Genomic DNA, 26,884 nt, shown 5'->3' on the forward strand with positions numbered 1-26,884 from the left:
GAAAACCACAGAAACTAAAAAGAAATAAGAGGCTAGGCAAAGAAAAATTCTTTGGTTTTGAACCTATTGATGTAGTCATAAAAAACTTAGAAAGTATAAGTACAGATCTATTTTTCATAGCTTGCCCTTAATTATGGCTTATGCAACAAAATGAAACATAAATGGGTTTTTATCCACAGCACATTGCTGCAAGCACATACAATGAATTACTAAGGCAGAAATATTTTGGATCATGTATGTATTATGTCATCCCACGTATCTGGGATCCGTTGGACTTCCTGTCTGATATAAATTGGGTGCTACCTTTAATTATTCAACTTTGAGGGAAAGTGCCATGCTTCATATAGGCAAGAGCTGAAATTTAGTTGGAAAACTCTTACAGTTGGTGTTGGGTGCTGTGTTGTTTTGCTGTGAGAAAGTCCACTCTTTTTTTTTTTTTTCCATCATGCAAAGAAAGAACATACGTTAAGTATTCTTTATCATACTCAGTTAAGCATATTTCGGCTGTGGTTGCCCGGGAAACCCAATAACAACAGATCTGCGGGAGCTGAGTGACTGGGACTTTTATTAAGGCTACTAAGGAAAAAAAAATTATTTAGGAAAGTCCCGTCTTTGCTTCAAAGCATCTATAGTAAGAGGAGAACTCAAGCAGGGCTGAGGTAGCCAGAAAGAGCACAGCTGGCTTACCAAGGTGACCTCTTTGCCCTGTGGATCAGCAACAAGGACTTTCAGGTACAATTCAGCCTGGAAGGATAGAGCAAGATTAAGGCAGAGAGAAGAGGCAAGAAGTATTTGTCCACCTTGACACCTTCGGCCTGAATATGAGGAGTCCTAAGGACTTAGAAGGAGAAAGAGGGTCAGCTCTCATTGTGTTGGGCAAGGTAGATTCATTCCATTTTCAGGCAACGGATTTATTTTTATTTTTCTTTTACTAGAGAAGTCTGAGATAAGCTAACAGTAGTCGAAAGTACAAGGAAAATCTGTCTGTAATAGTCAAGCCTATGCAAAATGGTTCCCACACAGTAATGATCCCCACAACTTCATGTGTTAGAATTAAAACGGATCCTAACAAGTTGGAAGCTGGGGTTAACCACAGTGTGGAGAAAGCTGGAGTCTCATTTTAGCAAGGAGAATTGGGGAAAAATATTGAAAGATAGTCTTCAATTCAAAACCAGATCCAGAAAACCCACAGCTATTTCTGTGGTTGGTGGGTATTTTCACTGTTTCCATTCTTCCTCCTTCATTTCCCCCTCTGTTTTTACTTTTTGTCTATTATAATACTCTTTGCACTGTAATGCATTACAGTACTACATAGGAAGATTTCTTGCAATGCCTTCTACTTGAGGTAAATGTCTTCTGAAGTATTGATGAGACCCCTTTTGAAGTCACTACACATTTAAAAAAATCTATAGAATAAAAGCTTCAAATAGAACTGTTTGAGAATGACTTGCCAGAGGAGATACGGCATAACATGAGAAGTTATGAATTAATGGACTCATGTAAAGATAATCTTCTCCCATTTATTGATAAGTGGTTTTCTCTATGCTAAGAGATGTCTAAGTCCTGGTTTATACATATTCATCAGAGTACTCCTAAGAGGAAAGTAGGTATATTGTTAACCTGATGCTATAGATGAGAAAACTGAGGATGATATACTTTGCTTATAGTCAGAGTGTTCTTACAAGGAATGCTTCTACAGGATACAAACTAAAAAACAAAAACAAAAACAACCATATACCATTCAAAGTGGGATATTTAGTTGAGATGGAAATTCTTAGGATAAAGCATGAATTATACTCTGAAGAGGGAGCCACATTATAGACATTGAGATAATACACAGCACATTCACTGTGAAGTTCTAGTCAGCATCTAGAGTATTCAGATTAATTATCAAAATTCTGTCTTTAGAATGAGTTTCTTATCAAAAAGATTTCAGGCAAATTTTTATCAAGGAGAAAAATCAGTATCATAAGGTACTATGGTTCCCTTGCTTTTTTTTTCCTTTAAGCATAAAAATATATAACTGAGTGTCACTTTATTGTCAATATCTCTCCTTCCCACTGGCACTCCTTAGAGGCACAGCTTTATGTTCCTACTCATTTTCTTACACACGATTCCAACATTTTAGTATGAACCATGCACACTCCCATTTTACCAGATGTATTCTGGCAATTCCCATCAAAAAAATTTACCTACAATGTCCAGGCTAGATCAGAGGAGTTTTCTGCAAACCTCAAATTTCCTGCAAGCAAGAAAAGGACCATTTATCTTCCCTGTCTTATTATATTGAATTGTTGGGTATTTTCCATTTACACAGTTAGAATGGAAGCCAATACTGAAATATGGTCAGCAAAAGCCTTTGTTTATAAATTCACCCAACTAGAAGATGAAGAGACCAATGTCCAAGCTATATAATTAGAAAATTCAAGGTGCTCTGATTTTTTTTAAGTGTGTACATGGGATGAAAATGATTCATCATATTTTTGACCTTTACTTTTACCTTTAACCATATTGAAGGTTGCTTTCCTACTATTGCAGAGAATTGTCTGTGAAATCAATTGTTTCAGATACAAGAGAGAGTTCATTTCTGTCTCATTTTTTTAATGTAAATTCATTACTAGCCAACAAAGTTTGAATATTTTGATTGTCTGGTTGGTCTATCAAAGAGCCTGACTGACTTTGCTTCTGTAAAATCCTCCTTATGAGCTTTTTTTTTAATTGGTTGTTCAAAACATTACAAAGCTCTTGACATATCATATTTCATATATGAGATTCAAGTGAGTTATGAACTCCCATTTTTACCTCAAGTACAGATTGCAGAATCACATCGGTTACACATCCACATTTTTACATAATGCCCTATTAGTAACTGTTGTATTCTGCTACCTTTCCTATCCTCTACTATCCCCCCTCCTCTCCCCTCCCATCTTCTCTCTCTACCCCATCTACTGTAATTCATTGCATTCCTTGTTTATTTTCCCATTCCCCTCACAACCTCTTATATGTAATTTTGTATAACAATGAGGGTCTCCCTCCATTTCCATGCAATTTCCCTTTTTCTCTCCCTTTCCCTCCCACCTCATGTCTCTGTTTTGTCTTTGATTATGAATTAGTTACCTGAAAATTCATTATCATCAATCTATATGAAAGAGAAGAAATTTCAAAAGAATTTTGAGTTGAAAGTCGTGGCTGCAAGTTACTTAGAAAATATTAAGTGCTGAAACTATCTCCCATGAAGATCAAATTAAATAGGTGAATAATCCACCCATTAATTATGAATCTGAATATACTGGATATCTCTGAATCTTAATATTGTCCTAGTGGGCTGAAACTTAGAACTCATAATGGTCTCAGTGAGAGACATTGCTCATTTAAATGTCCATATAGACCTTTTTAAAATTCATCTTAATAATAATCAATTTCTAATAGGATTATACCATTTTATTCATCTCTTAATGTTTCCAACATAAAATATACTGCAGAAGTAAGTCTATTATTTTGATTCTTTTTAAAGTTGTTTTTATTTTTTCCCATCATTAACAATGGATTGGCAACAGGCCCAGGGACTATCTGGCTATCTGTTTACCTATAACAATGTTTTAAGTTAGACAAACTCTATTACTTAGTTTCTATGCACATAGTCAAGAAGCATGGTCTATGGAGCAAAACTCATAAATTTCTGATCTAGGTAAACTTTACATATCTATTCCAAAGACCTGTGGGCTCATGATTTATTCTATGAGGAGATGTTGAATATTTGGATCCTAAATCCAAAATCACGGTAAACATATGTACTTACAAGACAGTTTTGGTTTATGGTGTTTCCTAGACATAAATATAAATGGCAACCCCTTTTGCTTGAAAAAAAAGTCACAGTTGGAATTATAAATTATATGGTCACTCTTTGCAAAACAAATGAACACATAATTTAAAACAAATAATTATGCACATAGAGCAGAGTGTCCTTTCAATCTTGATTCAGTTTGCAATACCCTACTTCTTTTATTTTGAAAATTTACAAAGATAAAAGGAAAACTTATTAGATAGGCTAAAATTATAGCTTCTAGTTTCTAGTTTCAAAATAACATATAATCTACATAGCTTTAAATACTCTATTGTGTGATTTATTAAAATGCGTGATATGGTCAAAGAAAATTTTCTGTTATACCATTTTATTTTCTACAATTTTTTTTAAAATTTTTATTTGTTCTTTTTAGATATCATGACAGTAGAGTATATTTTGACATATTATATATACCTGTATATAACTTTCTTTTCTTGTAGTTATACATGATGTGGATTTACGCTGTTTGTGTATTCATTTTCATATATGAGCTTAGGAAAGTCACATCAGATTCATTCTATTGTCTTTCCTATTCCTATCCTCCCTTCCCTTCCCTTCATTCCCCTTTGTTTAAATTAGAGAACACACATGGAATTCTTTCACTGGGGACTGCATGTTTTCCTATTCAAAAATACTAAGCCAAGTTCAGTGCAAGTCAAAGTTACACTCCTCATGATACCAAATAATATTTTCCCATTCACCCAATACTGTATTTGCAGTGCTTTCCAGAGCCAAACCTACAACAAGCATATTTGGAATCATCAGATGGACAAAAAACACCTAGAAACTCTTTACTATTTGGAATGGGAAAACATCTTACCTAAAAATGTAAGGAATTTAATACTAAAAATTAATTCCAAATACTAAGTAGTTCATACTCAAAATAAGCATGGGCCACACTTAAACACAACTTTCAGCTCAGTTTGGGGATTCTGATGGGGCTGTTGTCTCCAACACGTTCACATAACATTCATAAAAGAGAAATCAAGGCATTATTAATAAGGAGCAAAAACTTGGTCTTAGGTTACAGTTCCTAACAAATTAGCAGTCTATTTGTGAAGAGGGAAAATATGATTTCCTCACTTTAGTGTTCATAATCGTGGAAGCCAGGTAAGTGAGTAACATCCACATTACAACTTCTCAATTACTTTTCTGTGCTGCATCTACATTTATCAAAGCATTCTCAAAGAACTAAGGAACATTCTGTTAAAAGTCCAGGCTATAATATATTTAACCCAAGCTCTAAAATCTTATTTTATTTCATAAACTAATTCTTCCAAAATTCCTTACCTCCTTTAAATAGAATATAGCAAATAATGCCATCAGATACTGTGAACCAAATTAAGACTCATTCAGAAATTAAAAAATACCTATAAAAAGTCTGTGAGAATACTTGTATTTTGCTAATTGTTTTAAAACAACTAAATCTAAGATAAATACATTTTCATCAAACCTGAGTTAAAAAATCCTTGTTAAATGTATAAGAGATTAGGAAATGATAATATACAGATGAAATAGACATTTCTGAAAAAAGATTTAAGGTCTCCGTATGTAATAAACCATACTAAGGGAAATTATAATCCACATTGTGTCCTCAAAACATAACAAAATAGGTTAAATATTCTCTGTGACTGAGAGATTTAACAATAAAATCAGTTTATATTAGTTCAAAAAATTATACTGACAAAAGTGTCCTTCAAGAAGGATTTTCTGATCTAATTGCTATTATTAAAGTCAGAACAGGCTTAAAACAAATACCTCTAATGTGTACTCACAAACCAGGCAAAATTAGAATAGACTTTCCCTAAAGACTTGGTAAACATTCAATTAAAACTTAACAACTGCAAAGTGCAAGCCAGTTCCTGCTCTGGCAGATATCTCAGTATCTCAAAGTTCCCAGAAGCTTTCACAGGGGTTAAATTTGACTCCTCATTTTTAAAGTAAGGTGATTGAAGTATTCCCTGGGATAAAATTAATTTCCACATTAACAATTTTCTTATCTATTGTTTCGACATTGAAAAGGGGAAGTGATGTAATTACCATGGTATTAGCCTAACAAACTGGATTTCAAAAGCTCTTGGAATGAAAACAATTATTTTAATGATATTCTTCAGTTCTATTAGGAAAGCACATCCTATCTTACAATTTATGCTCTACCGTGTTTCACAAAGCTTATACATTTACCTTCATTTTTCTTGATGGTAAAATTTGGATTGTTGACCATCTCTGGCAGGAGACTGTATAAGAAATAATGTCCATTTTTGGGATCATCTTTGTCCATGGCACTCACTGTTTGAATGACCTGTAACATAAAATTCACATCAGTATTTCTGATCACATCGCAGGACTCCTACTGTCGTTAAACCCCTAGTGATATCCCTTTTGTGGTCTGATGCTTTGGCCCAAACACTTCTTTTCAGCTTTCTAAATTGTCATGGATGGTTGGTGCCAAGAATAAGGAGAAAAATTCATCACTTTAAAACCTCAGCTTTGATAAGTTGATGAAAATTAAGAGCATTACTGTCATGTCCTTTGGAGTCTGTGGCTTGAAATAGCAAAGTTAAGTGTATTTGAAAATTCCACTGGGCAATTACAGGTTTCTTTCCAATTTGAGTACTTACGGGCATCTAGAATGAGACTTGGAATTGTTACAGTGATTGCAGTGTGGCTCTTGGGAGGATCTTAGAGGTAAAGGACTTAAATTCTGAGTTCTTACGACGACTCTTCTTTCATTTTGTTCATCAGGTTACAAGTGTTTGCCAAATAGAGAGTTCTGCCACACAAACATCACTGCAACAAACCTTTCTGATGAGTTGCATCTGTTCCCTCCCAATAATGAATACTGCTTTTAAAGCTAGTGGATAACATATGCAAACAATGCTTTGGAGTGTATCCTGAGATGAATAAATTATAGGGATTAGAAGAATTACCACTGTGCAGAGAACTGTTTGGATAGATACGGATACTTGGAATTGGTGCCTACAGAATGTACTTGTTTCATTTGCAAAGCTACATTAACTTTATGCTAAGTTATTTCTTTGGATGTCAGAGATGTGTCTTTGTATGTATGATTTTATGATATTTATTACTTTAATGGGAAACTGGGCAAGAGCTAATATAATAAAAGTATAGCTTATATTTCTATTACCTCTGACATTTATGCTTCTATTGTCATCAGCATCTCGTGTAGAATTTTCATTGTGGTCGGTTGTAAAAAGCTATGAAATGAATTCCACAAAAGGCCAATGTTTACAGTAAACAACTATAATTATAAAGTCTGTAAAAAATGCTGATGAAGCCTAGCAGCCAAGGTGATCATAGATTTAGAATTTAAAAAAATAGTTAACAGTGAAATTTGCTCAATTTTATGACATTTTGAGTATGTAAAAATCATGCCAAATATATTATGCCTGTTTGGACATTTATGTTCTATTGAATTTTGTAAGTTAAAGTGAAAAAATGGATCATTTCATTTTGTAAAATGGTAGTTACTGCCTTGTAACTTACAACCTGCACAAAGGTGAGAACCCCAATTTCAGAACTTTCAATAGTCATGCCATTTTGCATTATATCAAACACATATTATATGATTGGAAATACCCTAAATATAAAAATAAAATAACTTCTCTTAATTCAATTTTTGCACTTTTTAATGGAAATATATTCTTTCTTTATGTTTAAATATCGTGATACTATAACGTAAAATACCCCAAAATATATTTAGTGGTTAAGTCAGTGATATAGCGATTCAGAGAAAGGACTTTGGTAAACTTTCTAGATAGAATTCCGAGTTTTACGTGTGACTCTTTGTGTATCTTTGAAGGAGTTAACTCTTTCTGAAATTCAATATGGTTTGTAAGCCTAAAATAGAAAAAATACATTTTCTCAAAGGGTTCTTTAAATTACTGATGTAAATTCACATTACTCTCTTGACACCTACTGCTTCATTCCTATGAGATATTTAATGAAGTGCTGGTCATCATCATTATTATTTTTATTATGGTCATTAGTATTTATTGATGACATGGCACTGTGATAAGTGAAATAACTGATGATATTTAGAGATCCCATTCAATCATTTTAGAGGAGAACAAAATTGTATTTGCTGTAGCTAAACACATAGCACATTTGCCTTGACATTTAAGGGCAGAGAGAGGCCCTGGGGTTTTCGTTTTGTTAAAAATAAGCATGAATGGATGTGAAAGGGGAAGATGATGTGGAATACAGGTAACTCTTTTAGACAACATGAATATACAAATATTGAACAGAAAAATATGTATTGGCCCCTTCATTTAAGATCATCGGTGTGGATTTTCATATTCCAGAGTGAAGAAAATGGCAAGAGTCTTCCTGTGACCACAGTGGTTTCAGCAGCCCCTCTCCCATTTACTCAATCTTCTCTGCACAAAATTTTATTCCCAGGTGTTGCAGAAGTTAACTTCTGAAGCATATGGTTCACGAGAAGAATAAACACAAAGAAGAAAAGGTTTCTAGGAATTCTCGGATGGACTTCACTCATAATTAAATGCATTCCTGTTTATAATTAGTGGGAAAAGTAAATACCATTAATATATTTGTAAGTAATCTGCATGTGAAGCTCATGCATGCTGGAATGCATCAACATGAAATTTATTTCATAAGCAGAGCCAACATGACCCCCCAAAGCATGCAGTAATTTAGCTTACCTGCAGAAAAGGAGTACAATTGCCTGCAAACCACACAGCTTAGAAAATTTGAACTGAACTCCCACCAGAATATGGAATATGGCTTCCCCCCATCATTTATGTAAATCAGGAATTTATTAAGTATGCAATTTCTTCTTCCTCATTCTAGAATTACTGAACCAGAAAGTTTCAGAATATGGCTTGAGAATCTGAAGGGTCAACAACCTTTTCTGTGAATCAAGTACACGTTTACATCCAAGAACCACAGTTTTGAGTCAAGGAAAACGAATGGTGTTCACACAACCCACATAATTATTGAGTAAGTTTGTATCATTAAACATATATTAAACTTAGTGCATGATGTGTTGATAAGAAAGTGGTTAAAATGGTAAAATGGTAAATCTTTAAATCCTATTTCAAATATCCCTCAAACTGGCTGTGGTTAAGATTTTGGGTTAAACCATGTTTGACACTTCATTTTATTTTAATGCAGATAGCCCCTGCCTGGGCATTTTATCTAATATTAGATGTCCAGTAGATCATTTGAAGGACTTTGTGCCATTAAAATGCATTAAGAGACCCATATTAATGAGGCTGAAGTTTTCATTGATGTAATAACATTTGAATACACTTAACTTTAAACAGTAGAAGAAAAGGAAAAACAGATTTATTCAAAGTTGTGCTCCTCCAGAGAGGCATATTGCATAGGCGCACTAGATGGCAAATGAAAAGTGCATCATTCCACCCCTGAGCTACTATGACCTCAGTTGATTTTTAAAATAATTAAAGAGCTATCTCATGGGAATAATGTCAGAATTTCTGTGGAGGTTATAGATTTTTAGGAATATGCATTTAACTTTCCATTTAAATGTTTCCCTTTTATTCATAAAAGTTAGGATGCAACTGACACATCTGATGTTTAATAATTTATTGTGAAATCTATTGAATTTCAGGGGAAGCTAAAAGTAAAATATATAACTGTATCAGGAGGGAAAAAAAGCATATCTGGGATGTCAGTATGAGGAAATGAATTCCAGGTTGTGCTTAAATTTCAATGGGAGCTGACTTTTAGTTTTCTTTCTTTCTTTCTTTTTCTTATTTGGTGGGGGGGGGTACCAGGGATTTAATCCCAGGAATGGTTAACCACTGAGTGACACAGTTCCAGTCCTTCTTTATTATTATTATTATTATTATTATTATTATTATTATTATTATTATTATACTATTTTATTTTTGAGGCAGGGTCTCACTAAGTTGCTGAGGCTGAGTCTCACTAGGTTGGCCTCAACCTTGCCATCATCCTGCCTCAGCCTCCTGAGCCACTGGAATAATAGGTGCGCACCATCATGACTGGCTGACTCTGTTTTATTTCTTGAGACTATTGATTTGAAATAAAACACCTCACCAAGGCAAGAAACCGAAGAAAAGTTAAAAGTTGTATATCAGAGCATAAATCTGACACTCTAAAAATATTCTTGTAATTTTTAATTCCAATCTACATCAGGTTGTTTTTATTAACAGTGTTGCTAAACCTTTCTGGACTATTTTACATGATCTCAGAAACACTTAGTAGTAGTAGAGTATCCCTGCCATTAATAACTTGTGAAAAGACAAGCAGGCAACAATCCATTTCTGGTGATCTGATCTGTTAACCAGCATGATGACATCTTGGGATCTCTTAGAGCTACTCCTAGAACAATGTCTGGCACATGGCAACTACTTAATAAGTATTGGTTAAATGAGTTAATGATGGATCAATAAATAAATGATGGTACACATATTTCACATTCTTACCATTCCTCTCAATGCCTTGAGAAGTAGGCATTCAGAGACATATCAGCATCCTAATGCATCAAAAACATTATATATAATTTCTCATCCCAGATATGCCTGATTACAAATTTCTTACATTCCTCCTTTCCAATATTAACTCAAAATCTTGCTGATGTTCTTACATGCTGTTCATACCTTTCTATTAAATGAGAGTTGAGCTTTCAATATTTTGGAGAATGTGTAAAAATGACTAATATATCTTTGGGGCTCATGTTCCCTATTAATTCTGATTGGCAAAATCACAACAAGTGAATATTTAGAACTCATGAGTTTCCCTAAGTGTGGATGAGGTCAGTGAGCACTCATCTGTCACAACTTTTGGAATATTTTTCAAGGCTTTGGAAACATATATCAATTGTTCTGGAAGACTCCAAAATGATAGCCATACAATTGAACATGCAATTGAAGCACCCTGTTTCCTTCTCAGGTAAAACCTAATTTTACTTTTCTGAAAATCCTGCAGTGTTGTGAATTGGAAAGTGATATAAATGGGTCAATAAAAAAGAAGGGGATGTCAAAGTTGGTGCAGAAGGGATAGCATAATTTAAACTTTTCTATTAACTCTCTTATTTTTTCCAGTTAATGTCTGATTATCCATATAAATTTTCCTGAAATGGTACTGTCTATTTCCTAGATCAATATTTTCCATGGTGGGAAAGAAGGACAGCTCCACAGATGAGCTTCATGTGTCTTACAGTTGCCAACATGAAAGTGAAACTGCGTAAAGATATTTACATATTTACATATAAGGGGGAAATTAAGTGGCTTTTATCAGGTTGTCTGTGGTGCCCATAACTAAATGAAGTAAAATAAAGTAGGATGAGAGCTAATTCCTAAAAAAAAAAAATGGTGTCTTTGGAAATAGAAAATCAAGTTTTAACAATGAAGGTTAATTGAGAAAGAGGAAATAGAAGCATTTCAGAGATTATATGGAAATCTACACAATGGCCGATTTATCCACAATTATTTCAAAACTGGACAAAGTAGTTTGAACACAGTCCCAGTTCCTCTTCATTTAGAGGACATTGCCAGAATGTTTTGGATAATTTGCACAGCAATCCAGTCTCTAGCCAGGTTTTTCTTTTCCTACCCATTTGAAGTATCTTTCCACTTTGTTTTTCTTGCATAGAACACTCTTTTCCTAAATGTCATAGATGACCATTTAGAGCATGTGGGTTGGAGTTTTGACCTTCTGAGCAACAGCAAGATGAGAAAGATGAGTTCTCATCAATTCTCATAAGTTTAAGCACTAAGCGAAGTCCTCAGTCCTCTAGGTGACCACCTGGGAATTGTGCCTTTTTAACCCACTATGGAACTTCTGTCTCAGTTATTAAATTCCCCTTTATTAATACTCAGTTGAACTACACAGAACAAGGGTTGCTCAAGGATATGTCCACACAAAGTGAGGAACTTGCTGTTTATTCTGCTTTCTATGTTCTTTTGCTGGATCCTGCATATCGCATGTGTTTTGTAACCTAATGAAATTACAAGTATTAAAAACAGATGGGTGCAGCGGTCTACGCCTGTAATCCCAACTGCTCCAGGATCTGAGACAGGCGGGTCGAAAGTTAATGTCCAGCCTCAGCAATTTTGAGAAGCCTTAAGAAACTTACTGAAACCCTGTCTCAAAATAAATAAAAAATATAATAAAAAGGATTAAGAATACAGCTCAGTGAAAAAAAATGTCTTTGAGTTTAATCTCCATTAGTAAAAAATAAAGAAATAAAAACAAAACAAAACAAAACAACAACAACAACAAAAATACACTACCTCATCCCTTACTCTGCCCTGTTTTATGGATCCATCAATAGCTAACTTTCATTAGAATAAAATCCATACTTTTCAGCATAACGTAGAAATATCAATTCCGTTTTCTGTCTTACCTCTTTCCACCTCCCACTTTATGGGTTAATGGGAATATATTCTGATGACTTCTTTCAATATTTATAAATTTTACTTCCTAAGCTGAAAATGGGCCCTATTGTTTATTCTCCCAGAGCAAAATTTTTTCCAGTTGGGTCCACTTGACCAGTGACTCTATTTTTCCTTTGAGGGAAATTTGAAAGATTTTATAATCAATTGTGTTTGGCAAGAGCCAGATACCACATTATCCTGTTGGAGATTCACACATATTTATAAATGTGAGGGAAACTTAGAGTTCAACAAAACAAACAGAAGATAATGCTATTTAATTCAGTGTTTCCCAAGCTTATTGTGTAAAACACATGCATACACACACACACACACACACACACACACCACATTCCAAAACACATCACAGATTGATATGCTTTAGTCCAAGTTTTTCTCAAAAACTCACATTTAGAAATGCTATTCTCCAACCTTCTACCTGAGACCCAATTATCTTGAAAGCATTTTGAACATGATGTAAAAGTGTTGTGTCTACATAGCTTGGTTATAATAGCATTGTTATAGTTAATTTAACTACTCTGCCTTTCCAATATATGTTAGCTCCTTTAGTAGCAGATTATATCTAGTTTATGTGCTTTGCACAAAGCAAAGTCCTAAAACATCTTGCTGTCTAGAGTTTTCCAATTTATACTCATCATTGCTTCTATGAACAAATGAAACAAACATACCCAGTGTTTAATATTCTCCCATCCTAAATTCTTTTTCAGTAATTTGTAGTTTTAAAGTAAAACAGAAATACATCTGTTTGTACTCCCTTAAAATTTTTAAAATCTATTTTGAACCATTTGATCTGTAGATCATCAATCTCAATTAAATTAGGACTACAGTAGAGGGTCAGTCAAGCTAACAAAGGTTATAGGCAAAGAATTCTAAAAAGATTTACATAATGTGTATTCCTATATGTCAATAAAGTGGGTTTGAAAAAACACACAAATTCATATGGGGAAAAAGAATTAAGTATTAGTCTTTTCTGTCCTTGGCCAATAAAACACTTGTAAACAATCAGAGGTACAGTTATTCCAATATTCTTGTCCTTTATTATATTGATCCATTTAGGAATCATTTATAGTGTGTTTCTCCAAACCAAGTCATAAAGATATAACAATAACAATAAAGCCAAACAAACACAAATACTGAAATAAAGAATATTTTTCTTTTAGACCACAAGACTGATTAAAATAATACAGGTCGAGTGTCCCTTATCCAAAATGCTTGGACAACAAGTATTATTTTGAAGTTTCAGAATTTTTACCCACACATTTTGGAATATTTGCATACATATATTAAAATATCCAGTGAAGGAGACCCAAGACTAAACATGAAATTCATTTATGTTTCATATGCATCTTACACATGCAGCCCCAAGTTAATTTTATAGAATGTTTCAGTGTGCCTGTTTCAACAATGACCTGTCACCTGAAGTCAGGTATGAGATTTTCCAGTTGTAGCATCATGCTAGTGCTCAAAAAGTTTTGCATGTTGAAACATTTTGGATCTCAGATTTTTGAGTTAGGAATTCTCAACCTGTAATTGCTGATAATTACTAGTTTGTGGTGGGCTTATAAATCTATGTATATCTATGAATATCGTGTGATTCATGTTTAGATCATTCTAATTAAAAACCATTTGATCATATTTTTTTCACTTATGCTTTGTCCTTCTGTCAAAAAGCCATTCTTCTGTTAATGATTCTCCTGATGTGCTTTGCTACATATGGTTTTATTGTTTTATGCATTCCATTAATTCACCATCTCCTTACTCCACCCAAAATACAGTGAAAATTGTATTCTATGCATTTCATTGGGACCATCAATTTTATCTGTTTTAAAATCAATCCTGTCTCCCTCTTGTGTATGCAGATAGATCATGAAAGATTCCTGCTGGCAGGAAAGTTAAAATTAAATCTCCTATATTTACTGTTCCATGAGTGTTATAAAATGCTGTAATTTCATTTTATTGCTTCACATTTATAGAAAAAGACCCACAGAAAATGAAAATAAATAAATAAAGTCACAAACTCATTTGCTGCTGGTGTTTATCAAGGGATAATTATCTTTGCTTTTCTTTTGAAGCTTTATTTCTTTTCATTTAAGATCTCATGTATTTCTTTTGAATAAAGTGTGTTATTGGTCACAGAAGTTGATGTCTTTTGAACAAATTCTTGCTCTGGATCAGAATCTTATTCCCATGACTCTTTTTCTAAGAGGTGTGTTACTCAGGCAGAGGAATTTCAAAGTTCTGCTTCCTTGGGAAAAGCATTATGAGAACCTAGAAAGTGCAAGAACTTTGATGCCTTCAAGAGTTGACTTTGAAACACAACTCTGCCATTTTTCATAACCTTAGGTGAAACCTGTGCTCTTTTTCAGAGTCTCAGCTTTCATATCTGTGAAATGTGGTTGCCAACACCAAACTCCCGGGGCAGTAAATGTGGATTATGGGTTAGATGTTTATATGCATTATTATTTTTTTTAATGTAGGCAAGCAGCTTCCTCAATTACATCTTTTTTTCCTCTATAACTATCACCTCAGACCAAACTACCATTATCTTTCACAGTTACAGTCTCCTAAAGTTTCTTCCTTTACAATGTGTCTGTCTGTGTGTGTGTGTGTGTGTGTGTGTGTGTGTGTGTGTGTACATATTTGATTTGGACATGAAATTCATTCTGTCCAATTTCATTCTCGCTTATTGCAATCTAGCCAGAGATGTCTTCAGTTCTTCAAACAAACCGAGGTCTTTCTTGCTTCAGGGTCTTTACATGTGCTGATACTTCTGGCTAGAAGGGTCCTTTCATGCCTTGTCCTTTCCCATTTTTCCAATTTCAGTTTAAATGATGCCCACTTACAAAGTAATTTTCTCTCCCTGTAACTTCTTGGTTCTCCTCTACCTAGTTGCTTTAATATTTATTTCAACCCAGTTTTCAAATTTTTAAATTATATTATTTATTCATTCTACACTTTTTATAATCTATCTTCCTCATTAAGCTTCATAAGAATACTTTTTTATCTTTTCATATTTTCCCCAGATCATATTACAATGATTAGCATCTTGTAGATGCATAATATTGTTCAATAAATAAGTGAACGATTTTTTATCCTAAGAAGTGAGCATGTATGCTGTGCATGAGTAAAACAACTGTTTCCATGGTAATAGCTAAGAAATTAAGTCTTAAAATATTTGTCATTACTGATTGAAATGAATTAGAAACAATTTTAAAATTTCATGAATATCTTTTATGTGCCAAATATTGTCCAGATATGTATCACATGGGTGAAAAAATATATACATATGCATGTATTGTGCTGTTATATCCCAACAATAAACACACTTTATATTGTATAGTGCTGCCCAGAGATAAAAAAAGATGATATTTGAGAAGGTAAACCAAAGGATTTTTTCGTTGGTTTGGTTTCTTCTTATGAAACCCAGATATAATTACTTGACACTAAACAACTGATCTCAGCTAAGTATTGGATGGTGATGAAGCCCAAATTATACTTCATTAGATTTATTTATGGTAAAGGGGGAAGCTCTTTCTTGGAGGAAAAATAGACCTCCAGATGTCTGTCACCTAATTAACTTTCAAACATTGAATATTCTCTGAGACTAAACAAGAGCCCTTGACTCACACATAGAAAGACAGTCTTCGGTTTAGCCCCTACCGATGAGTAACTTGACGCAAGTCAACCTAATTCTATATATGGTAAGCAAGATGTGAGTATCTGAAATAAAACCCTAGCAAATCCTGTTCAGGAGATGAGATGTAGAACAGAACTTTGAAAGGCCCTCCATTCATGTTTGGTTCTGAGAGTGGTGTTGTTAAGCATCCCGAGGAAAGATACCCATTTCTTCACATTTGTTACCTGTTTGTCCAGCCAGATTGTCAGTCTCTTCAGACTATTATTTTAATAAAAACATTCTTTCCCTGGTGGAACATGTCCTGGATTGAGAAATCTTTTCTTGAGATAGCTCCATTTCCCCATAACCCTTCAGTCTCCTTTCTGGCTGGAGGACTTGAGGCATTTTCTTGAAAATATATCATTTCTAATCTATCCACGTAGAACATTCTATGATGAAAAGAGATTTTTTTTTCATGTCACATGAAACTAAACTTCCAGTGCCTACCCAAGTCCTGGCACATACTTGGTAATCAATGACCTATCACACTATCGGACACAAGATGTGGCAGACATATATTTTGCTTTCTAAATTTGGAATCTCCAATAAACACTCCAGTTTTTGTCATGGGTACACAGAAGCATAAGTTTAATATGTTTTATTTTAATCTACGTTACTAAACTAGAACCAAGCAATTCATAGAAGATATACGGGGGCCAATTGTTGAATGAGACTCTACAGTAGATATACACCCTGTCCTATCTTTTGACTTAAAGTAAATCATCTAAAATTACTAGATATTTGTTTCAAATAGAAGACTCTAGCAATCATAAAATGCTATAGTAACGTTTAATGATCTCACAGAAGGGTTACTTAAAAAGATTTAACTTAAGAGGGATTCAGATAGATGTTATATAGTGGACTGTGACCTCTCTCTCCCTCTGACCATGATTATTACTCTTTTGAGGGAGAAAATTCAAAGGATGTCACCTTTTGCTCCAGAATCATGAGAAAGTGGTAGGGCAGGTATGATTTCCATTTCCACTTTCAAAGTATACCTATAATTCTTTTAACACAGTTACATCATGAACAGGAGATAAATGACCACATGGGACCAACAAGGTCTTGCTTTTTTTCCTTCTTTTAAATCCTGAGAGTGTTTAAATTAGTCCAATTCTGTGGAGAAGAAAAAATTGCAATAGATTCTGTGTTTTTATTGATACTAGTTTTCATTTTCTAAGATGTTTTACATAGGTCCTCACAGCCCAAAAGTTGATATAGACTGGAATTTTGTTTTAATAACTAGATTATTGCTAAAAATCTCCATCTGTATCTTTTCCCAGGAAGCTAATTTCTTTTGGGCTTAGCCTTAAATCCATATCTTACAGACAAACAAGACATCTGAATGTCACCTTCACTCTGAGGTTATTTTAAAGCAGACGTTAATTCTTGAAAATTATTGAAATAACTATGTGTTTAAGGCTAAGTCAGTGTGGACATTATTTTTCATGACTGTTATCTTTTAAAAAGAAATATTCTAATTCCAAAGTGATTCACCCATTTGTGTGGTGTCATTATGAGAGGCATTAAAGTGTATCTATGTCTAACTTTTAAAAATGAAAACTGCTTTGTGTAAATAGCAAATAGGAATTTTGAAAAGTATTCAATATATAAAAGCAATGTATGTGAGCATCAGAAGTGACCTAATAATGATTTAAAGAATCAAAAATGAGTTCTGGCTGACACAAAGAGTTCAAGTAATTGAAGATAGTTATATAAACAATTTTAAATGCCTCAACTAGTCAGCCATAGGTCCATGGGTGATGATAAACAGTCAAAAATCTGATATTTTCATGTAACAAACAACCTCTACCAAACATGCTTAAATAGATTCATCAGGGGATATCATGGTGCAGTGGACACACACATACAACACAAGCATTTCTTTACAGAATGAGCCATTCATTTCAATTTGTGAAGTTCATAAAAGAAAGAAACAATTTTTTTTATTTTGATCTTGCATAGAAATGGTAAGGAAACAATGTATCTTTTTTTCTCTGAAGATAAGAAGAACTGCTGAGAAATCATTAAAACCTTGGAAACATTCAAAATCCACAGGGCAAACCTCCAGATTCCTAGAGATTCAAAAAAGCATGCTTGTCAATATTACAAGTGAAGCCAATGTTGAGTTTTTAAAATGTCAATGTCATTGACTCTGTGAACTTGTGTGATGAGTTCTGCATGAGCAATGAAGTTTTATTTAAATTCTAAAGTACTGTAAAGATTTTGTGTAATCACAAAGATCTAGCTAATATCTGTGATTGACTACATTAGCTCAGCAATTTTCTGGTCCACACAACAACCATACCCTTGATACACTTGAAACTAACCTGTCATATTTTGATCAAACTCTCTATGCCAATTCATTCCACCAACATATCTAAATGAGATTTACTGATATATGTGTACACACACACACACACACACACACACACACACACACACCATAAACACCTCACACCATAAACACCTCACACCATCCTCAAAGAATCACAAATGAAGATGCTCAAAAATATGATTGATAAAGGCCAAGTCCACATGGTAAAGTTAAGAAACATGTACATTATCGTTAGAATATTATGAAGAGAAGTGTATGGTTTCTAAACTGAATATTTTGACAAGGACACGATGTCTATATGTTTAAAAATTAATCAGTTTTATTATTAGGATTTTAGCTTTATTGTGTGTGGGGAGTGTCAGATTTTGGTAGATGGACACAATTCTAGTCCTTCAAATACATGAGACAAGTCTAGGGGGGAAATGCCCACAGCTTTATGGGAAGGTAACACATTCATCCTTTGCAATATTTTTTTTTCTTAAAAAAAACAGAGCTACAGTGCTACTCCTTTCTTTAGGAAAAAAAAAATCTGACTTTTGTCAGGTAAGCTGCTTGGCAAATAGTAAGTTTAATTCCTAACACCCACATGAGGCACAAGAATAGTTGGATTAACAACTCCAGTGTCATGCTGTCAGCTGCTGTTTATTTAAATTAAAATGTCACCATCCAGAAATAAATTAGGAAGTTGAAAAATGATAAATTTCTTAAACATACAGTACGTTGGCACCTTGTTAAAATAAATCTATTACATAGAACTTTACATAGGTTCTTTCCATTTTGACATTCAGAGTATAGCAGGCTTTTGTTTTTCTTCTTTCTTGATTAAACTCTTCCCCTTTTCCCCCTCCCTCCCTTTCCCTCTTCCTCCTTTTCTCCCTCCTCCTCCCTCCTTCCTTCCTTCCTTTGTCCTTTCCTTCCAGTCTTTCCAATTTTTCATCTGTTTTTCTTTTTTTTTTTCTATCTTCATGGTCCCTATCTATGCTACAGAGGCAGGTTAAAAATAAATAAATAAAAGTTCCCTCAATACACAATTCTTAAGTGCTTCACATGCATGTCTAAAAACTATTGCGCATCTTAGGCAGACATAACTACATTTGTACAGATTTCAATGTTCACTTCCTACAACTTCCACTGTTCTTCTTGGGGTCCACTATCATGAGCTATTCATGTTTGATAAAACAAAAATGGCCTCCCCATGAGCTCCTCACTGGCTTCCTGTCATTTGAAGGTTAAGATGAAAACTTCATCACTCCAAGAAAAAAAAGAAAAAAAAAAAAGAACATATCCCCGTGTATTTTAAGACAGTGATTTGGCTCTAGGTTCATGGCAGAGCAGGTTGTTCCACTTTTAGGAGCCAATTTGGTCTAAGTAGGAAGAGAATTAACATCTCAAGAAGAAAAATATCCCCTTTCTGTTCCCATTGAATGTATTTCTTGCCTGTGACTTCATAGATCATAAATGATGCAAATGCACACTATAATGCAGGTTAATTAAATATGAGACAGTTGTATACAAACATATTCAGCATTAACAACATGGAGATATTTACTTGGCCGGGTTTTCCATTTTCACATAAAAATGCCTCATATTCGGATGCGAATTCAGGGGCGTTGTCATTGACATCCAGCACTTTAATAGCAACAGGTACTCGTGATATCTGACTGTGGTTCCCTATGGGAAGGAAAAGATAACATCAGCATGGATGGTATTTCATTTGAACGTGCAACTCAACTTTCCCTGTTCTGTGTCTATTTCCACTTCCCTTAATTAGGCTTTTTTTTTTTGCAACATGATGATTATGGAGTCTGACCACTCAATAAAGAAACATAGTAAGTGCTTGACTACTTAGAAAAAAAAAAACATAAATTTTTATTTCAAACACCATTTGATGGAACATAACTTGAAAAAAAAAGAACATCTGAATGAATTTAAAAGAGTTTTCCTTCATAAAACAAGCTTTATTTTATTGATAAAGCCCATTATTTAATAGAAAAATGTTGTATGCCACAAAGGTTTATCTTTGTCTTGGGTAGAACACAACCCATTATGAGCGACTACTTCTTTTATTTTGGCTGTACATATATTAGAGATGAAAACCTCGCATAAGGCCAGAATAAAATCACTTGTTGAGAAGAGGTCCTCAGCAATCATAAAATGGATAAAATTAAATATGGGGAATTACATACTTTGTTGATTTTTTTTACTTCATTAGAATGACATTGGGATATTTTGAGGTAGGACCAGCCCAAGTTATTTTAAGAATCTAATCAGCATAAAGAGATAATATTGTTCTTCTGATTTTCCCAGATGAGTACTAAATTCCTTAATCCTTAAATCTTTTGATTTAAAAAATCATGCGTATACAAACATGCACACATACACATGCATACACACATAAATTTATACACACTCAGATCTGGTCCATTAATAAATTGCTGACTTGCACCAACTTATGATTTTTCACTGATAATAAATGCAACATAGTTTGACTCTAACTGTACCATGTAATAATCTTTTGATCTGTTGTAAATTATACAGAATGCATTGGAGATGGCCAATTATTTATTTGTGTTTCTGTGGCATTGAATATTTATAAGCAAGTCAAGAGGGAAAAATGTTTGGCTTTTGAATATTAACCAACAGGCTTGCATTTGATGCATCAAAATTCTTTTGACAATTGACTAGGTTCAGGTCACTACAACCTTTAGATATTTTTTTTGTTAAATATAATAGTAGTTTCTAAAGTACACACCAAGTCATCAAATCCATGCCACAATTTTACAGCTGATTAACCCCACTAGTTATAACTCAAGACTTGATTCAGTTAATTCCCATGGCTGCTCTCAAAGGTTCTAATTTGCACTGAATATTGTAGTCCATGGAATCCTGCCACTTTAGTAATGGCTCATATCATCAGTTCCTGAAAAATCAAGGTGATGACATCAAATGTCTCAAGTGTTACTACCCATTTCTTTTGATGTTTTATGTCTTGATGAATTAATTTCATTCTTTACTCAGGGAGGAAGCACCACCACCTTAATTTTGATAGAATGAAAAGTCTGATAAAAATATAATGTATATCTAAGACAAGTAGCTAACATTTTATTCTTTATTTACTCAACAAAACCTTGCCAAGTTTACATTTTAAATACAACATGATTTTGTATTTAAAGATTTATATCCCCTTTCTACCATGACCATGAGCTTAATAGAAGCTCCTTGGAAGAAAACAAGTAATGTTTGCAAAAAATAAAAGAAGTTTGGCATTCTATCATTGCTTCCTACTATCTCCAGGATCCTGTGAAAATTATGTCACCAAATTTTATTCCTAAGGAAACTGAAGCCCAACCACTTAACTCTTTATTTACGGATTGCAAATACTGTATGAGAAGAAAATAAAAGTGCTCACATAGTATTGGACAAATCCAAGGCATTCTAGGCCTCTCCTACTGTCGTTGTCAACATCAAGAGCACCATTAACATCAAGTGTGTATGTGAGGCAAAATAATTCACATAATCCTATCTCATTCATTCCTCACAAAATAGACATGAAGTAAGTAATGGAATCCCCATATTTTAGATGCAGAAATCAACACTTTCCAATATTCTATAACTTCATCAAAACTGCTCAGTTAAATCCTAACTCAAATGCAATTTTGGCCGTCTAAACATGAGCCAATTTCATAGGACAATATGAATGACAGTCTTATAAAACACACACACACATACATACATACACATATACATGAATACATTCAGGTAACTAATTACTATCATCTCATCAAATATTTTTAGCTTTGTTAGAAATACTTGTATCAAGTTTGACAAGAATTTGAAGTTTGAATACAAATACCAGGATGAGTGTATCTAATGAGTTGAATCACCACTAATATTCTCAGTATTGCATTCGTAATTTGCAACCTCCTTGAAGAACTGCAGTTAAACTTCCATAATTCGTCTTATGCAACTATTTCAACCCAGAAAAATTGTTTTAACTGATTGCCTTTATTTTGTGATTCTCTGTATGAAAACCCAAAGACTGTTGACTGTTCATTTATTTCTACAATATGAAATGTTATACCAATTTCATGTTATACCAAATCACATATATACAAATAGCTATAGAAATCTTCTGTTAAATACTTTTGTTTAAACTAACCATTCCATTAATAATTATCCAACCATCAAGATAGACTGAATAAATTATAAAGAACAGAGAGCAAATAATCGACATATACTCTTCAAAAATATAAAGTTCAAGGTAGCCTGATCTTAAACATTATTTTATTTCTCCTGAAGTGAAGAAAATGTTATTAATCTTATTGAGTTAAAGTCAATGATCATGGTTGATAGGACATTAAGATGTTATTCTTTGTCCTCCCTCTTTGTCATGTTTCGCACATGCATGTGCACACACACACGTAAAATTTCAGTAAAAAGACAATGATATCAAGGAGCAAGTTCTAATCCTCCCTTCTCTTTTTTTTTGTCTTTCACAGTTACAATATATTTTAGGATCTCAGGCCTAGATGACCAATAGGATCTGAATTTCAAGTATAAAATAGAAAAGTGGGCTTGGGTTGTAGCTCAAAGGTAGAGCACTTGCCTAGCATGTGTAAGGCACTAGGTTGATTTTCAGCACCACGTAAAAATAGATAAAACAAAGGTCCATTGACAACTAAAAAATAAATATATTTAAAGAAGAGAAAAGTTCCATGAGCTAATTTTGGGATAATTTTAAACATAAATTATGCTTCTTTCCTCATAGTGCTATTGGGGATACAGTGTCATTTATCTATTCCAGGACCTCATAGTAATATATCACCATTTTTTCTTTTTTGGTAGAAGCATGGTAGGATTGGGTGTTATCTTCTAACACTTTGGATGATCATAGATGGCCAAGAATGTTTTGTCAATGAGTGATATATTCCATTATTCTTATCACATCTACAAATAATTACTTTTAATATAAATAGCAATAGGCATTTTGAAAATTATTTAATTTTTTTCTTTAGTTTGGCCTATGGAAAGCTCAGAATTAAATTTAAATACACCTTTCATAGCTGTAAAGAATTCAATGGTACGCGATTAATATGCTACATTTAACCCAAATTTGTTAATTTGGTGCACTTAATAATTGCTCAAATTTATTAAGTTAATGAATTGATACTAAATTAGTATCTTCTTATTTAGTTGCATTGTATGTATTTCTTCTTTTTTTGTCCTTTTTTTTTTTTTTTGCCATCCTGAGGATAGCACACAGGATCACAACATGCTAGTAGGTAGGTGCTCTAGCACTGAGATACATCCCCAGTAGTGTTTCTTTTCCATTTAGTATTTTAGAGTATTTTCCCTAAAACTTTAGAAATGAAACCCTGAACTGTTTTCACTGCCTTATGAAGTCACATGGTAGTAAAGTATTCCCAGATATTTGGAATTTTTGTATCCTTGGTTGTCATGTAAAAGAAATCTGGTAGTTCAACAATTAAAAATAATTTAATAATTTCCTCTTCTAATTATTGAATTCCTTGTGTAAGGGAGACCCTTTAAAATTAAAGACAACTTTCTAGTAACTTCTCTTTTGCATACAAAGCTTCCTCCTTTTGAAGATGGCCACTACCTTCTGGCCAGGTCCAACATTAAGGAAATGAAATGGAACTTATTCAGAAAAGCACAGTCTGGCTAAATCTACATAGGTGTATATCCTGCCTTCATCCTTCTGCACCCCACCTTCTCTTATATAAGCTGTTTGCATCCTCTGAGCCCTTGCAAAGATGAATATTTGAGACAGAAAAGTTATGCTCTATCTTCCTCAGGGTCTGCTTTGAATAAGACAAGTTTTCCTTCACCAACCTGTCTCCAGATCTTTGGTGAATCAAGAGTAGTAGAACCTTTGATTCCCAGCAACAATTGCTACCTCTCAAGATTTAGCTGATACTACATTTCTTCCAAGAAGGCTTTTTAACACATAGTTCACTTTCATTTGTCTTTGTTTGAATCACTTTTCTTTCTTTCTTTTTCTTTCTTTCTTTCTTTCTTTCATTTATTTGTTTTGGTTTTGGACTGGGGATTGAATTCAGGGGCACTCTACCACTGAGCCATATCCCCAGCCCTATTTTGTATTTTATTTAGAGACAGGCTCTCACTGAGTTGCTTAGAACCTTGATGAGTTTCTGAGGCAGGCTTTGAACTCACTGTCCTCCTGCCTCAGCCTCCCAAGCCTCTGGGATTACAGGAGTATACCACTGCAACTGGCTTTGTTTTGGTTTTGTTTGTTTAGACTTAGGACATGACAATAGGAGAAACTCCACAAACCCAGTCTCTAAAAGAACTGGTAAAAAACATTTTAAGAAATGTAGAGTCTCTTGAAAATGTCTTAAGTGCACAGCAAATAAAACAAAGTTTATTTTAAAAAATACACTAAATGTAAGGGGGTCTGTGGTATATGAACCAGATGTTTAGTACTTCCACAGTCACTGTTAACCAAGATGGGAAAATCACTGCAGACCAGTACACCAAGCACAAACTGCACCTCCTCCACCAGGCTTTAGCTGCAGGGCTATCTACCCATAGGTGTAGGATGTTATCATTTCTAAGTTGTGGGCAATTGTAGTAGAGATGTGTGGACTTGCCTTCTTCTACCAAGTGCCATTCCTGGGTTAGAGACCCTATCTTGGCCAAGGTATCATGAAGAATATTGGGGTCCTTATAACCCTGGTCATGGCTTACAAGAGGAAATTTTTATGCTGATAGAGGTGAGTCAAGAAGACCGAGGCTACTACCTACTTCTATTCCCCTCCAAAATAAGCTCTTAAAGCAGGGTGCTATGATTTGGATATGGTTCCAATGTCTCTCAAGGGTTGAAATTTAATCCCCATGGTAAGATAGTAAGTGGATGGAAAATTAATCTATAATGCTTATAACTTGGGTCTTCAGAAGCTTACTTAGAATTAGATAATGGCATTAAGATGGAGTTCTCATGACTGATTTCTGTTGGCTTTAAAAGAGGGAGAGAGATAAGCATGCACATATATACACACTTCTTGTATGTTTCCTTTAGAGGCTCTGTATTGGCTCAAAACTCTGTCAAGAAGACATCAGCAGATGTGGAGCCTCAACTTTACTCCTCCAGAACCACGAACCATGAGCCAAAATAAACTTCTTTTCTGTATAAAGTTAGCCTGATTTAGCTATTTCATTATAGTCATGACAAATTGACTACTGTAGGATATTGCTTAGAAAAATGTTCTAGAGCCACAGTATGGAGAGTTTTCCTGGGAGTGAAAAAGAGAAGCAGGCTATAAAGCAGAGAACTCTGAATCTCTTGGGAAGGTACCAAGTTCATGTGCAAATGAACATAAAGTTCAAGCCTAAGGGTGAGCACAAAACAGTGAATTTGGGCATGCAAAGCAATGGGGAAATATTTGTAAATTTGGTAAATTCATTGGCGATATAGACTACTGACTCCCTAGTTGCTGAAGACAAATGTGGGATAGATTCAGCTACAGGATCTCTCTGGGAACAATAACAAATCTTCAACACTTCCTAGGGACTGTCCCTTCAAAAGAGCCTAGATATGAATGGATCATTCTGTGGAACAAATTATGCCTCAGGGCATTGTTGAAAACAATAGTACAATCAGCTGGTAACAAGTGAAGGTTAATAGCAAGATGTGGTCTGGGATAGAGAAAGTAAAAGCAAGCCTAGCCAATGCTACTGTTTTCCCAGATATTTGTGGAACTACTCAAGACTGTACCTCCAGAGGAGAAAGATAGAGGGCTCACAGTGCTGGAGGAAATATATTTCATTAAAATAACCTGGAAAGTCACTAAGCAAATAAGCAAACAATAATACCACACCCAGAAAGAGGGGGAAGTCAACGTATTTTATTCTCTAGAATGTCCATTTGAAATACCACCTGTCATCATTTCCTAAGCCCAATACACTTTTGTGCCTGTATTTCCAGAATGTCTAGGTTGTGGCTTCCAAGTAAGAGAACAAATATTCAAATAGAAGAGTATGATCCATACAAGAAAAACAAAGGCAAAACAAATCACATGTGAAATGGATCATGTGTTCAATCTAACAGAAAGTTCTAAGTAGCCATTTTAAATATGTTCAAAGAATTTAAGGAAGGCATAGTTAAAGAAGTAAAGGAAGGTATGATGATAATTCACATCAAATATAAAATATCATGATGAAAATTTTAGAAAAGCAAATAAAAATTCTGTATTTGAAATATATCATTACTGAAATGAAAAAATACTAGAGAGACTAAAAGGTATGTTATAATTGGCACAATAGAGAATTAATTAGTGAACCCAGGCATGAAAAGAGGGGAAATAAAGAATAAAGAAAAATAAAAATAACCTCAGAGAATTGTGAAACAATATTAAATGCCTTTATATGTGCACAATAGGAACAACAAAAGGAAAGAATTGAAAGGAAAACATATTCCAACAAACAATGGCTAAAACCTCCCCAAATTTATGGGACAATTCCAGTCAATGTATCCTGAATTCTTCCAACAAATTTAAAGTAGAATAAACACAAACAGATTCACAGACATATCATGGTAAAACGCTAAAATACCAGGA

The 26,884-nt window shown here is 34.0% G+C and overlaps 1 protein-coding gene across 5 annotated transcripts in view; it reads right to left on the reverse strand.

Moving 5' to 3' along the window:
* The window catches only part of Cdh8 (cadherin 8), a 350,701-nt gene that overhangs the window by 57,414 nt on the left and 266,403 nt on the right, over window positions 1–26,884 (reverse strand). For all 5 annotated transcript variants that reach the window (XM_013365564.4, XM_040279039.2, XM_005318256.5 and 2 more), the window contains exons 9-10: window positions 19,837–19,958; window positions 6,029–6,146 (exon numbers count right to left, since the gene is read on the reverse strand). In XM_013365564.4, the coding sequence (XP_013221018.1) occupies window positions 6,029–6,146; window positions 19,837–19,958 (240 nt within the window). The remainder of the gene's footprint in view (window positions 1–6,028; window positions 6,147–19,836; window positions 19,959–26,884) is intronic.

The sequence above is a fragment of the Ictidomys tridecemlineatus genome, chromosome 15, assembly GCF_052094955.1.
Source record: "Ictidomys tridecemlineatus isolate mIctTri1 chromosome 15, mIctTri1.hap1, whole genome shotgun sequence".
Classification (NCBI taxonomy): domain Eukaryota; kingdom Metazoa; phylum Chordata; class Mammalia; order Rodentia; family Sciuridae; genus Ictidomys; species Ictidomys tridecemlineatus.